Source organism: Ovis canadensis, chromosome 4 (genome assembly GCF_042477335.2).
Source record: "Ovis canadensis isolate MfBH-ARS-UI-01 breed Bighorn chromosome 4, ARS-UI_OviCan_v2, whole genome shotgun sequence".
In the NCBI taxonomy this organism is placed as follows: domain Eukaryota; kingdom Metazoa; phylum Chordata; class Mammalia; order Artiodactyla; family Bovidae; genus Ovis; species Ovis canadensis.
Genome location: NC_091248.1, coordinates 117374689 through 117388776, shown reverse-complemented (window position 1 = coordinate 117388776; position 14088 = coordinate 117374689). Strand labels below are relative to the sequence as shown.

Here is a 14088-nt window from a genome sequence, read left to right as displayed (position 1 = left end):
AATTGTCTGACTGCTTTTGTTTTTAAACACCTAGAGACTCTAGCGGGCTCTTGTTTTGTGGCGGACTTAATAGCCATGAAGTGGCGATGACTCACCCTGCTTTGCAAACTCCACAGTTCAGCAGAGAAGCAAAAGTAATGGTTCTATTTGGATGAAAGCTCTTTAGAGGTTTTTGATGTTGCCGTCCCTTGGGTTTTCCAGGCAGCCCTCAGAGGATGTTTTGTTTTCTGAGCGCCCGTGCCTGCAGCTGTGAGCTGCCCCGCGTGGACGGTGGGGCCTCACAGCTCAAACAGTGTGCCTTGGCATAGGTTTCAGGGGCACAGAATTTAGCATGTGCTTTCAATTCATTTATAACACAACTTAGCATGTTTTTCAATGTAATTTCTTCACTAGCAGTATTAATGAAATAGGCTGATTTGCCTCAGCCTGGTGTGGTGTGAAGAGCATTCAACCAGTGAGGGCTTAGGAACCTGCCTTTCTAGTCTGGCTCTGCCCTGATGCTATTTTGAGCAAGTCAGCTTAAACCCGGAGCCTCATTTGCCATGCGAGGGGGTTGCCAAGGTCTTAAAGGATCCATTCAGCTTGAAAAGTCCACTATGCCATGTTTGACTAGTGTATTTAGGGAAGGTTTCCAGATGGAAAAATACAACTTTCAAAAAGGATAAATACCAGATTATGCATGTGTGAATGAGACCAGCAACTTCCTAGAGACAGGCAGCTCACGCATGAGTTTTAAAAAAGTTTTATTTTTAAAATATTATTTATTTATTTGTTTTGTTCTTTTGGCCATACTGTGCAGCTTGTGGTATCTTAGTTGCTCAACCAGGGATTGAACCCAGGCCCTCAGCAGTGAAAGCATGAAGTCCTGACTAACTATTGAATCACCAGGGAATTCCCAAGATTTTATTTTTTTTTAAAGAACAGTTTTAGGTTCATTCAGATAGCAAAGTTGAGAGGAAGGTAGAGAGATTTCCCATATACTCCCTGCCACCACCCACTCATTGTTAACATCCCCACCAGACGGTACATTTATTACAGTAAATGAACCTACCCTGACACAGCACTGTCACCCAAAGGCTAGTTCACTTTGGGGTTCACCTTTGATGTGCTTTCTGTGGGTTTGCATTGTGAATTTTCATCACTATGAATCTGCATGGCACTTGGGCAGTTTCTGCTCTGTTCCATACAGTTTGGTAGGGACCTACAAAGGAGAAGGGGGTGCAAGGTATGTTGTACCGTCTATACAGGAGAAAGTGGCTCAGTACTTGTTACTTGGAATGTGGTTGGGTCTGGCCCCACCTGGGCGCCATGCAGAAGCTCAGCGGGCCCTCTCCTGCCCCGGCCCTGCCTGACAGTGCCTCTATCTTAACAAGATCCCCCATCACGCGTGTATCATCCCCATTCCTTTCTCTGTGTTGTCCAAGAGAGAACCTTGCACTCTTGTGTGAACTTGAGAGCTTGAAAATTGATCTCCAGGGCTTGAAATTAGAGTCTTGGAAGCCTTTTCTGCTGGGAGAGACTCACCTGGGTTTTCTAACCTCTTCCTGAATTAACTACAGAAGTGATTCCCATGGCATTTCAGCGGCTGTCTCTTTAGAGCTGATTTCTTTCTCCTGGGACTTGGCCAAAAGGAGGGGGGAGAAAGCACCACGGCTTGGCTTACCTCACAGTTCTTAATAGGAAGTTTTTGTTCCTCTGTTTTACTAGCCAGGAGTATTTTTCGTTCTTTTGATCACTTTGCCTTCCCTGTTCCCTGTCCTTTGTAGGCAGAATTGATTGAATTTTAAGTTGCATCAGATACTTGGGCTCATAAATTAGCCATTAAATGCTTCTCTCTTTGCTGTTTTATCTCTTGCAGTTTTCCAGTACACTTACGAGTATGTTTCTGATTCGATTAAAAAGGGATCCTGCTCTTTCTTCAGGTCTTCTATTTCAAAATAAATTATAGCAGAGTTTTCAAACACATAAAATAATTTATTCTTAGGAAAACTTTTAAATCTATGTGCTGCATAGTTGCACATATTGTTACTTTATTACTTCTCAAATTTATCACATCTTAACCTTTACTGTGGAGGAGAGCAGCTGCTACTTTACTGTATTTGTAGTAAGCATTATCTTTACTTTTATTCATGCTTGGAATGTGGCAGGTAAATAGTAAAAGCATATAGACTAGAAATGCTAGAGCCTAGTTGTAGCATGTGGCACCCCACTGCAGTACTCTTGCCTGGAAAATCCCATGGATGCAGGAGCCTGGTGGGCTACAGTCCATGGGGTCACGAAGAGTCAGACATGACTGAGCAACTTCACTTTCACTTTTCACTTTCATGCACTGGAGAAGGAAATGGCAACCCACTCCAGGGTTCTTGCCTGGAGAATCCCAGGGATGGGGGAGTCTTGTGGGCTGCCGTCTATGGGGTCGCACAGAGTCGGACACGACTGAAGCGACTTAGCAGCAGCAGCAACAGCAGTTGTATGGAAGACAACAGATGCCTAATAAATATTGCTATGAAACAACCTAAAATCTCTGAGAAACAGTTTTCTTCACTAATTATCTATTCATTTTTAAAAGTCATATTCCACAGAAAGTGAGCAGCTTTAAAGTAAGCAGCTTCTGTCTGGTGTAAATTTGTAACTTTCAGATGCTAACGGAACCAGCTAGAAATAGTTCATCTATGTAAATATATGATTGAATTTAATTTACAAATTTTAGTGTGTACACAGAAGATCTATTCAGTTTTGTCTAAAGGCTGCTCTTTCAACTTCTATGCCATGTAACAAGCTATTTTAATTCTATATTAGGTCTCTTGTAACCTTATAGATTAAATAATATTTTTACTGTTCATTTATAACATCGGTGCTTGTTTAGATTTAACCACATTTTATCATTCCTTTATTCTCTGTTTATTCTCAGATCTTCCCTCCAGGATAATCACCTTTTCTTTTGATGTATATCCTTGTTTAGAGAGACTCTTCTATTGGTCTTCTGTTAGTATAACCACTTTTTAAAAAAAAATCTGAAACTTTCCTTATTTTTAAAAATAGTGAGTACTGCTGGTTATTCAAGTCTAGATGTCAGGTATTCTCTCTCAGCATGTTGAAGATGTCATTGTCTCATTGTTAGTTGGCTCCTGGACTGTTCGTTGGCTCCTGGTTCTGTGCAATAGTTACCTGACGGTTAATTGCCATTCCTTTTCTCTGACTATCTGCACAATTATTATTTATAAATAATTTTTTTTTTGTCTTTGGTGTCCTATGATATCATCACATGTGTCGGTATGGGTTTTTGAAAAAAAAAAAAAATTCACTTGCTTTGTGATTCTTTGTCTTCCTGAATTGAAGGATTCATGTCTCTTATTGAAGAGTTTCTAGCACTCTCTCTTTTAATATTGCCTCCACCCAGTTCCCTCCATTGCTTCTTTTAAATCTTTGATGCAATGTGTGTTGTACTATCTCATTTTGCCTTCTGTATGTTCTTCACTGCTTTATTTTCCTATGCCTCCTCATTTTGTTTCTCTGTGCTCCATTCTGAATAATTTCCAGGTCTGTTCCCTAGTTCACTAAATCTTCAGCTATGTCTAAGTTGCTGTTTGCTGTGTATTTTATATTGTATATTGAGTTTAAAGGGCTTCCCTGATGGCTCAGTTGGTAAAGAATCCGCCTGCAATGCAGAAGATCCGGGTTTGATTCCTGGGTTGGAAAGATCCACTGGAGAAGGGATAGGCTACCCACTCCAGTATTCTTGGGCTTCCCTTGTGGCTCAGCTGGTAAAGAATCTGCCTATTGCAGATCTGGGTTTGATCCCTGGGTTGGGAAGACTCCTGGAGAAGGGAATGGCTACCCACTCCAGTATTCTGGCCTGGAGAATTCCATGGACTGTATAGTCCATGGGGTTGCAAAGAGTCGGACACGACTGAGCCACTTTCACTTTTCACTTATTGAGCAGTTAGTATAAGTCACTCAATGTGCTAGGCACTAGGGAGAGAGATCAATAGTTTCTGTCCTCAAAATGCTCAGAGTGTAATGAGCAGACAGTTCATTTCAGTGGGACACAATCAGGGATGTGATAGCTAGAAAGCTAGGGAGAGACACTTACCTGCCTTTGGAGCATTGAGGAGGGAGGTGGTACCTGGCCTGTATCTGCAGGGCCGGTAGAAATAATCCAGGTAGAGAGCAGAGGGAGGGCATCCCAGGCAGCGAAGGAGAGGGATGTACAGATCACTGAGCCACAGAGGATCTGGGCTTGGGGAACTGCAGGTAACTCATTGAGCCAGAGCATAGTTGGGACGGTGTGAGAGTAGAGCAGGGAAGGATGGGAGGTGAGCCTGGAGGTAGTCTGCAGCCTGGATGTGGAAGGTCCTATAACTAGGAAACTACTGAACTCTCTTCCCTGCATAGCACGTGGTGCTGTCAGAGTAGTCATGTTCATTTCTCATTAGGGCCAGCTTTTCTGAAAGAATAGGAAAACAGGCTTGGGCATCAAGGCAGACTTCTACTAAGATTCCAGCTCCACCTGCCTCTGGGTGGTCATGTAAGTGATTTAGTTACCTTCTCCGAACTTCTCTTTCTCAGTGATAAATGAGAAGAGATGAGACGGCTCTGTACGTCCTCCTCTATAGTATTCTGTGGTGGTGTGATAAGACAAGGAACATATCAGTGTGTGTATATAGACAGACAGACACAACATGCTTAAGTAAAAAGTGGTGCTCAAATTTATGAATATTTGCAGGTATTATGCTGACAGTTAACTGGCAATTTCTGGCTTTCAATTGGTTGTTTAACTTTTTTTGAATCGTGGATATTCAGTGAGTGGGTGTCTGTTGATGGAGAATATTTTCATATCTGAAACAAAATGTTATCAGTGTGACTTTTCATTGCCTTTCAACTAAACTTGGCTGTTATTTTCTCAGATGAGCTCCCTCTGGAACAGCACAATCTTTCTTTCTCCTCCGTGGAGCTCATGCCGAGGGAAAGTCCTGTGCCCAGCACTGCATACGTGGCCTTAACAGAAACCGCTCCAGGGTCCCCGCAAAGCAGTTCTCCCCACGTCACGTCATCTCTATCCACCACGACTTTTGATACAGCCTTTTTTAACCAAGGGAAATGGACCCAAAGTACAGCAGATCCCAGCATCTTTGCGGCAAATTATGTGGCAGTGACGAGCAACGAGGTCCTAGATGACGATGAAATGGACAACTTCTTGCCAGAGACTTATTGGACCACCTCCCGTGTGGTTTCTCCGGTGCGATACGTCACAGTCAGTCTGCCAGAGCCGCCCAAAGAAACTTTAGAGTCCGTGCTGACTCCATCGTTACCCATAATACCTTTACAAGATGAGGAAGTGACGTCAGCCTGGCTAAACACGGTGCAGCAACCAACCACGCGTGCTGAACTCCCCAGTCATTTCAATGCTTTTCAGTCAGCTTTTCCCGCTTCTGAGGGCATAATTCCAGTGCCCAGTAGGAATTTGGTGTTTTATCCTTCTGATGCTTGTGGTCACGTGTCAAGCAGGACTTTGCCGGAGATCATGGCTTCAGGAGCAGAGGGCTCAGGAACCCTCCTTCTTAGGTCACAGTCTTCTGAGTCCTGGCCACTGGGTGATGATGTTACTCAGCAGCCATCTCCCCCGTCAGGGCAGGTCTCACCACCTCTAGAGGATGCTCTGGCCACAGATACAGACAGATACCCTGATGTCACCACTGCTTTGGGTCAGAGTCTAGACAAAACCGTCCCTCCAGGTACACACCGTCCTGCAGCTCTGTCCCCGAGGGTCCTTGCTTTCAGCAGCAGCAGTGCCCATTGGGCTTTGTTTCCGCCTCCTCTGGCACCTGGCTCCTTTTCTGCTCAATCAGCTGGCATGTCACATAACCCCTTTCTTCCCGGCGATTCCAGTGAGACATCAGAATGGCCCGGCCACTCAGTGGTCCCAAGTCGTGCAGGTGACTCTCATGTCTGGAGCCCGGTGTCTTCGTTCAGACCATACACGTGGTGTGTGTCCTGCGCTGCGGTGTCGTCCCGGCCCGTGCTGTCAACGAGCCTCATGGAGAAGGACGTGGGATCGGGCGATGGTGCTGAGACCCTGTCCCCCACCTCCTTGGAAGCCAGCAGCATCTCTCCACTGAGCAGCGTCGTCACGGACTTCTCTGAATTTGAGGAAGATTCTCAAGAGTTTAATACACTTTTCCCCTCCAGGCCAGTGGTCCCTCTCTCTTCTCCATCCGGGGAAATCTCAGCCACCAGCGTCAGTGTTTCAGCCAAGGGGGAAATGAGCAGTGTTGTGGCCGTGCAGGTGTACCCTCCCCACGGCCACCCCTCGGTGTGGCCTGATGCTGCTCTGGGCTCCGCCTCTGTGGCTCAGGTGATGCCGTCCAGCGTGACAGCCCTGCCGTCCTCGGTCGCCCCCGACGTCCTTCTCGACTCTTCTTTCCCCATCACAGCAAACAGAAATACACCTTCGCTCGCTGTCAGTGGCCCAGGTCTTTTTATGTCTTACAGTTCAGATCCGCCAGCAGAGTCTTTGCTTTTCCTGGACCGAGAACCTGTCAGTTTTTCCCAACTTGAAACTGCAAGTATTTGGGGTTCTGCATCCAGCTTTTTCTCTACCCCACCGCTGGAATACAGCAGCGGCGTCCCTCCACCTTCGGAAGTATTTGCTTCTCCATCTCTGAAGTCAAGGGATCTGTCTACCTTTGTTTCTCAGGCATTTTCCAGCTTGGTTGAGACACCTACATTGACTGACGCAATCAGTTCTCAGTCACCGCAGCCCTCCGTTCCCGGTTCCACAAACCTGGAGTTTCCTCAGCCCTGGCCAAGCTCAGACTTGCTTTTAAGCACGTTCGCTCTTCTCCCTGGTTACTCTGCAGTGTCACGACGCTCCAGCTTCCCCTCTGATTCTCTGAAGTTTTCTGCAGCGCCCACAGTGTCGCTGGCAGACGCTGAAGCTCATTTTACCTCCGCTTTCACTGAAACTACCTCCTCTGTTGAGTCTTCACTCATGTTGCATGAATCTGCAGTCACCACCCTGGTGCCCTCCAGCTCCGAACCCGTTTTGACTGCGGACTCTCACTTCTTGTCACTTTGGACTGCTATTCCTACATCCCCTGTGTTAACTGAACCTTCTCTCTTTTCAACCCTGACACCTTCTGGTTATATCAGTGCTGTAAACGATCACACGTCTGTCTTACCCTCTTTCCCGGAAGTCACCCCTACCAGCACAGTGCTGGCCACTGCCGGGCACCTGCCGTCAGCATCCTCGTCTGTTCCTGACGTGACCCCCTCGCCTCTGCCTACAGAGCCTACAGGTGGTTCGCGTGGGCCGTCTTTCACACCCGCGGATTTACCAAGGAACACCTCCACTGAACCAAGCATATCTGATGCCAGTGGTGCCCCTGAGAATTCTGGCCACACTACCCTGAACAGCAGAACTGCCAGTCAGGATCCCCACGAGGGCGGCACAGTTCTCCCTGCCCTGTCCCTTCATCCCGTGACCACCCCCACTCCCGAAGCATCAGTTCATACTCCAGCGCTGGTCACCACCAAGTCGCCATACGTGTGTGATATTACAGTTCCTGATGCCTATTTGATCACAACTGGTAAGCCCCTGCTTCACATCCCTTCTCTCAGTTGGGGTGATCTCCCAAAGGTGCTAATACAAAACGTGTATATGATGTGCAGCTTTGGGGCAAAGTATAAGGTCTGGGTCCAGACAACTCCTCACTGCTTTACCAGCTCCCATGAGTTCTCCGGACAGTTAGCTTCTCTAAGCCTCAGTTTCCACAACTGTCAAACAGGGAGGATGGTGGCACTTACTTCTTTGGGTTGTTAATAGAGATTTCAATGCGTTAATGCATATAAAATACTTACCCCAGTGCCTGGCCTATATAGTAAGTGCTGACAAAATGCTACAGATTAGCAGCAATGAAAACAGATTTAAATGAAGCTTTGAAGTGTTTGCTAGGATCTTTGTCTTTGGAGCTCATAACCCATTGGATGCATAGATGACACAGTTAAAGTAAACATCTTCAAGTTTAGTTCAAGCAGTTAGTTGGACAAATGTGTAAGGGCCTCCACTGCAATTTCTTCTCACTTTTCCTGGAAAAGAGGGGGAAACTTTGTTTTTATATGAAAGTGTTAGTTACTCAGTGGTGTCTGACTCTTTGCGAACCCACAGACTAGCCCACCAGGCTCCTCTGCCCATAGAATTCTCTAGGCAAGAATACTGGAGTGGGTAGCCATTCCCTTTGCCAGGGGATCTTCCCGAGCCAGGGATCAAATCCAGGTTTCCTGCATTGCAGGCAGATTCTTTAGCGTCTGAGCCACCAGAGAAGCCAAGGAGAGCAACATGGGGTGACAGTGTCCTCTGAACTGGGTCACAAACCTTGACCTTCTCCCCAGCCTGCTGTCTGAGTTACTGGCCAACAGGCGACAGCTTCTCTTGCAGCTGCTTGGCTGTTTTAGTTGTAGGAACCCGGAGTACCCCAGATGTCATGTCTGAACAAGTCTGGCGACCGTGGCCTCCCATTAGACTTTCCCACTTGTTCCTCCTGAGAAGCGGCAGGTGTGCGTCAAGCCAGCGTCCTGTTCATATGCACTGAAGTATAATGTGTGGTTGATCAACAGCCTTGTTCTCTGTGTTGGTTGGGATGGAGATAAGGGATAGAAAGGAAGAAGATGGCAGGAGAGGAGGAGCAGGCAGGGAGCTGAGTGGTCAGGGGAGGTGGAACTGGGAGGAGGGAGGAGAAAGCACTGGGTCTTTTTTCTCCACGCTGAGACCAAGGGAGCCCGTTGGTCCTCTGCACATTCATAATGACACTAACCTGCCTTGCAGTGCTGGCCCGCAGAGCCGTGCAGGAGTATATCATCACATCCATCAAAGAGGTGTTGAGGACCCACTTTAACCGCGTGGTGGAGCTCAAGGTGGGTCTGCATGGTGTGGAAATCTGGACAGGGAGCTTGGGTGGATTGCACGTCACAGTGGGAGCAGGACATTTGCTTTCCTCTCTCCCCCTCCCTCCTTCTGGTGGACACCTTCTCTTGCTTTGGATCACCCCTCAATATCCAGTTCTCCAAGGAAGCCTTTCTGACCCCAGACAAAGCCAGGTTTAGTCCATCAGGGGACATGTTGGCAGAGTGGGAACAAAGGGCTCTAAGACTCGAGTCTAGGGTGATGGCCTAAGGATCTTGCTTCCCTTGATTTACATGAAAGGGCTTGGATGAGAGTTTAGAGTGAGTGTGTGTGTTTCTGTGCGTTGAGTGAGATGGGTTTCTAGGTGCTTTATGCTGGATGCCTGCTAGTGCCTCCTGTCCCCTGCTGAGCTCACAAAGCCACGTTCTAGGCTGGCGCCATCCTGAACGGAGCCATGAGCCACGTGTGGCTGTTGAGCATGTGGAATGCGGCTTGTCCCGAGTGAGATGTGCTGTTAATGCAAAATAAACACCAGATTTCAGAGACTCAGTGCAAAAGGGAATGCACAGTATCTCATTAATCATGTTTTTGCATTGCCTACAAATGAGATGATATTTCATATATGGTTTAAGTAAAATGTTTTAAAAATTAATTTCACCTGTTTATTTTTATATTTTTAAGTGTGGCTACTAGAAATTTAAAAATTGCATATGTGGCTCATATATTTCTTGTGGATAGCTCTGCTTAATAGAGTCAGTGCTCCTTTTTATGTGGGTTAAATACAATAAAATACCTTGAATTTTTCTGAATTCCTTATTTGGTTCCTGTTTTAACTATTCTTTTTCACAGTCCTTGATCTTGTAATTTTGTGCTTTTGTTGAGAAAGTTGACAGATATGTGAGAGAAATAACTAAAATAAAATTTAAATTATCTCTGAAGCCATACCCCTTCATTTAAAATTATTTTTAAAACTTTATTATTTTTCTTTTTTTTTAATACTGGAGTGGGTAGCCTTTCCCTTCTACAGGGGATCTTCCCAACCCAGGGATCGAACCCAGGTCTCCCGCATTGCAGGTGGATTCTTTACCAGCTGAGCCACAAGGGAAGCCCTAACTTTATTATTTTTCTACTCAATACAACTTCCTTTAGTTTGAGTTATGTTACCCTCAGATTTTCTAATTAATGTCTTTTGTCTTTATTTTTATAGGTTTATGAACTATTCGCTGACTTCACTTTCCTGGTAACGTCTGGTCCCTTCGTTTACACGGCAATATCTGTCATCAATGTACTTATAAATAGTAAACTTGTACGAGACCAAACTCCTTTAATCTTGGCTGTGAAACCCTCCTTCCTTGTGCCAGAGTCCAGGTTCCAAGTTCAAACAGGTAAGAAGACTTAAGTATAGTTGTTCTGATTTGTAAATAGAATTTAATTTTATTTTTTTATGTTTTAAAATAGTTTGGGAAGGATTGTGTCAAAACTTGTTATTCAGCGTTTCAAAAAACTTTATAATGATGTTGAATTTCTAGCTTATATAAAAGTGCACAGAATAATATAATGAACCCCTAGGTACTCATTGTACGGCTTCAACAATTGGTGGCTCAGACAGTAAAGAGTCCGGTTGCAATGCAGGAGGCCTGGGTTCAAGCCCTGGGTTGGGAAGCTCCCTGGGTTGTGAAGATCCCTTGGAGGAGGGCATGACAATGCGCTCTAGTATTCTTGCCTGGAGAATCCCCAGGGACAAAGGAATAGTCCATGGGGTTGCAAAGAGTCAGATGCAACTGAGTGACTAACACACAATAGTTTTCAACTCCTAGCCAGTTTTGTTACATCTTTGTCCCCAGATAAACCCCCTCCTGTCACGTTATTTTGATATGGCCTCGTGTCATCTCATTCATAAATATTTCAGCCTGTGCCTCTAAAAGATAAGACTATTAGGACTTCCCTGGTGGTCCAGAGGTTAAGAATCTGCCTGCCAATGCAGGGGACACAGGTTCGATCCCTGGTCCAGGAAGATTCCACATATCATGGGGCAATTAAGCCTGTGTGCCACAGCTACTGAGCCTGTGCTCCATAGTGAGAAGCTTGTGAACTGCAACTAGAGAGTAGCCTCCACTCTCCACAACTAGAGGAAGCCCACGCTCAGCCATGAAAACCCAGCACAGCCAAAAATAAAAACATAAATTATTTAAAAAAAGATAAGACTATTAAACATAAAACATACACATGCATGCATACACACATCTATTCACAATATCATTGTCGCACCCCCTGAAATTAGCAGTAATTCCTTAATGTCATTTAAATTCTTATTATGGACTTTTAAAAACATACAGAAGTAGAAAGAATACTGTAGTTAGCCCACATATGTGCATACAAACCTAAAAAATCATCAACATTTTCCCAATTTTGTTTATCTCACACAGACTTTTTTGAGGAAGCTAGAGTGTTTTAAAACAATATCAGATACCGTGTCATTTCACCCATACTTAGAATTCATCACTAGTGAATTTATTTATGTTTCAAATGTTTCAGTGTTGTATCTTTTGAGGCTCCAGTTATTATCTTAGATATTTTTCCATTTTAAAATGGTATGAGTCACCTTCACATTGCTTGTAGTCCTTTGGTACAGTTGGCTTTTCACATTTCCATATGAAACATGTGAATAATACATCATGGACTCCTGTATACTGTTGCTGGGAATGTAAATTGGTGCAGCCACTATGGAAAACAGTATGGAGGTTTCTCAAAAAACTGAAAATAGAACTACCATATGACCCAGCAGTTCCACTCTTGGATGTGTATCCAAAAAAATGAAAACACTAATTCAAAAAGATACATACACCTCAGTTTCATAGCAGCATTGTTTTCAATAACCCAAGACATAGACGCACCCAAGTGCCTGTCAACAGATGAATGGATGAAGATGTGATATGTATGTGTGTGTACATGTATATAATGGTGATGCTAAGTCATGTCAGACTCTTTGCGAACCCACAGATTGTAACCCACCAGGCTCCTCTGTCCATGTGAACTTCCCGCAAGAATGCTGGAGTGGGTTGCCATTTATTCCTCCAGGAAGTCTTCCTGACACAGGGTTTGAACCTGTGTCTCCTGTGTCTCCTGCATTGGCAGGTAGATTCTTTACTGCTGAGCCACCTGGAAATCCCTATGTATTTATATACTACTCAGCCATAAAAAGGAATGAAAAATTTGCCATTTGCAAGAACATGGATGGACTTAGAGGGTATTATTCTAAGTGAAATTAAGTCAGACAGAGAAAGACAAATACTGTGTCTTTGTGAGTAAAACAGAAAAGAAATAGACTCAAGAGAGAACAAACTAGTGTTTACAAGCGGAGAGAACCAAGGGTGGGGACAATATAGATGTAAGAGATTAAGGGGTTGCAAACAACTATGTATAAAATAGATAAGCTACAAGGGTATATTGTATAACACAGGGAATATAGCTAGTATTTTATAACTATCAATGAAATATAACCTTTAAAAATTGTGAATCAGCGTGTTGTACACTTGAAACTTACATAATCGTGTACATCAGCTATCCTTCAGTAAGCTAATAATTTTATAGAGCTTAACCGTGCACTATGGGACAGAGTTCATGGATTTAGACACTGTTTTGTCCCTCTCCTCATTTTAAATACTCAAGAAACGCCTAGTTCAGGGGACTTTGTTGCTGTCCTTCTTTTCAGTACTCCAGTTTGTGCCTCAGAGTGTGGACACCGGCTTCTGCAACTTCACCCAGCGCATCGAGAAAGGCCTGATGATAGCGCTCTCAGAAGTGAGAAAACACCACCAGGGGAGGTATAACCTCACGGTGCAGGTGAGAATAGCCTTGAGTGCAGAACAAGATGCTTTATCTTTTAAAGAGGAACCCGTTTCTTAATGTTTTGTTTCAGACACACTTAACTCTTCCTAATTCACTCCGGCAGAGGAGATTCGGTTCTCATGGATTAGAGAGCATCTCTTTGCATGGCATTGAGCCCACAGAGCATGAATAGGTTAAGTATATTTGAAAGATTGCAGAGTGGCACAGTAACCAGGGAGCTCAGATATGGTGAGCTGAAGAGAGATGAGCCTACGTGGGAAATGTAGGAATGTTCTAAAAAAGAACAGTATCAACTTAAATACCCAGTGAGGGGAATGCCTGAATACACTGGAGTTTCATAGTATGCAATTTCATTTCATGGAATACCATGAAATGCAGTGCTTCACTGTATGAACAGAATATAGTACCTATCAAAGAACAGGCTTTGTACTACATAGAAACTGATGCTTTTACGTTTCTTTGATATTTATTCCTCCATATTCTTTGTTTTTTCTTTTTCGAATTCATCTTAAAAAGATCTTGGTGATCCTGGATCCCCCATGCATATTTCTTACTTTTTCCATCTCTCTCTCTCTCTTTAATATTTATTTATGTATTTTTGGCTGGGTCAGGTCTTAGTTGCAGCATGCGGGATCTTTTATTGTGGTGTACAGGCTCTTCATTGCGGTGTGAGGGCTTCTCTCTAGTTGTGGCACAGGCAGGCTCAGTAGTTGAGGCTCACGGGCTTCATTGTCCTGCGACATGTGGGATCTTAGTTCCCCAACCAGGAATCAAACCCAAGTCCCCTGCATTGGAAGGTGGATTCTTAACCACTGGACCACCAGGGAAGTCCCTCTACCTCTTTTTGAAATTCCCTACTTTTACAGATTTCTAAATCTCGTCCTCCTAGTTATTAACGTAGTCTTCAGCTGTGTTCATTACGTTTTTCATTTCCTCTATTGAATTTTCCTTTAGCTATCATTTGTTTTTCATTGTTATTTGCTCTTTGTTTCATTGCAGGCTTCCTATAATAATGCAGGCTTGTCTTGAATGATGTTGCAATATTCCCTTGAAAGTTTCTGAGGCTGTTAATTAGAATTTTTAATAAGTTGTCTTCCATGTCCTAAGTTTTCTCTGCATGCTTTGCCATTGTTCTGTGTTTATCTTGGGTCTTCACTTTCGTGCTGTTAGTTTCCTGTAAACATCTGCTGGCCGTTAGTGGTTGTCTTTAGGAATGAGGAAGAAGGTGGTTTTAGCACCTTGTTCATCTTTCCCCTTCAGCTGTAGAGTCTGTGTCTACATCAGCCCTCTCTCCTGATAGAGTTCCCTGGAGCTCCAGGTACCAGGCAGTATGTGGT

The 14088-nt window shown here is 44.3% G+C and overlaps 1 protein-coding gene across 2 annotated transcripts in view; it reads left to right on the top strand.

Moving 5' to 3' along the window:
• KIAA1549 (KIAA1549 ortholog) overlaps positions 1-14088 on the top strand; it is a 125548-nt gene that overhangs the window by 39831 nt on the left and 71629 nt on the right. For both annotated transcript variants that reach the window (XM_069588491.1, XM_069588490.1), the window contains exons 2-5: positions 4908-7589; positions 8825-8913; positions 10110-10287; positions 12615-12745. In XM_069588491.1, the coding sequence (XP_069444592.1) occupies positions 4908-7589; positions 8825-8913; positions 10110-10287; positions 12615-12745 (3080 nt within the window). The remainder of the gene's footprint in view (positions 1-4907; positions 7590-8824; positions 8914-10109; positions 10288-12614; positions 12746-14088) is intronic.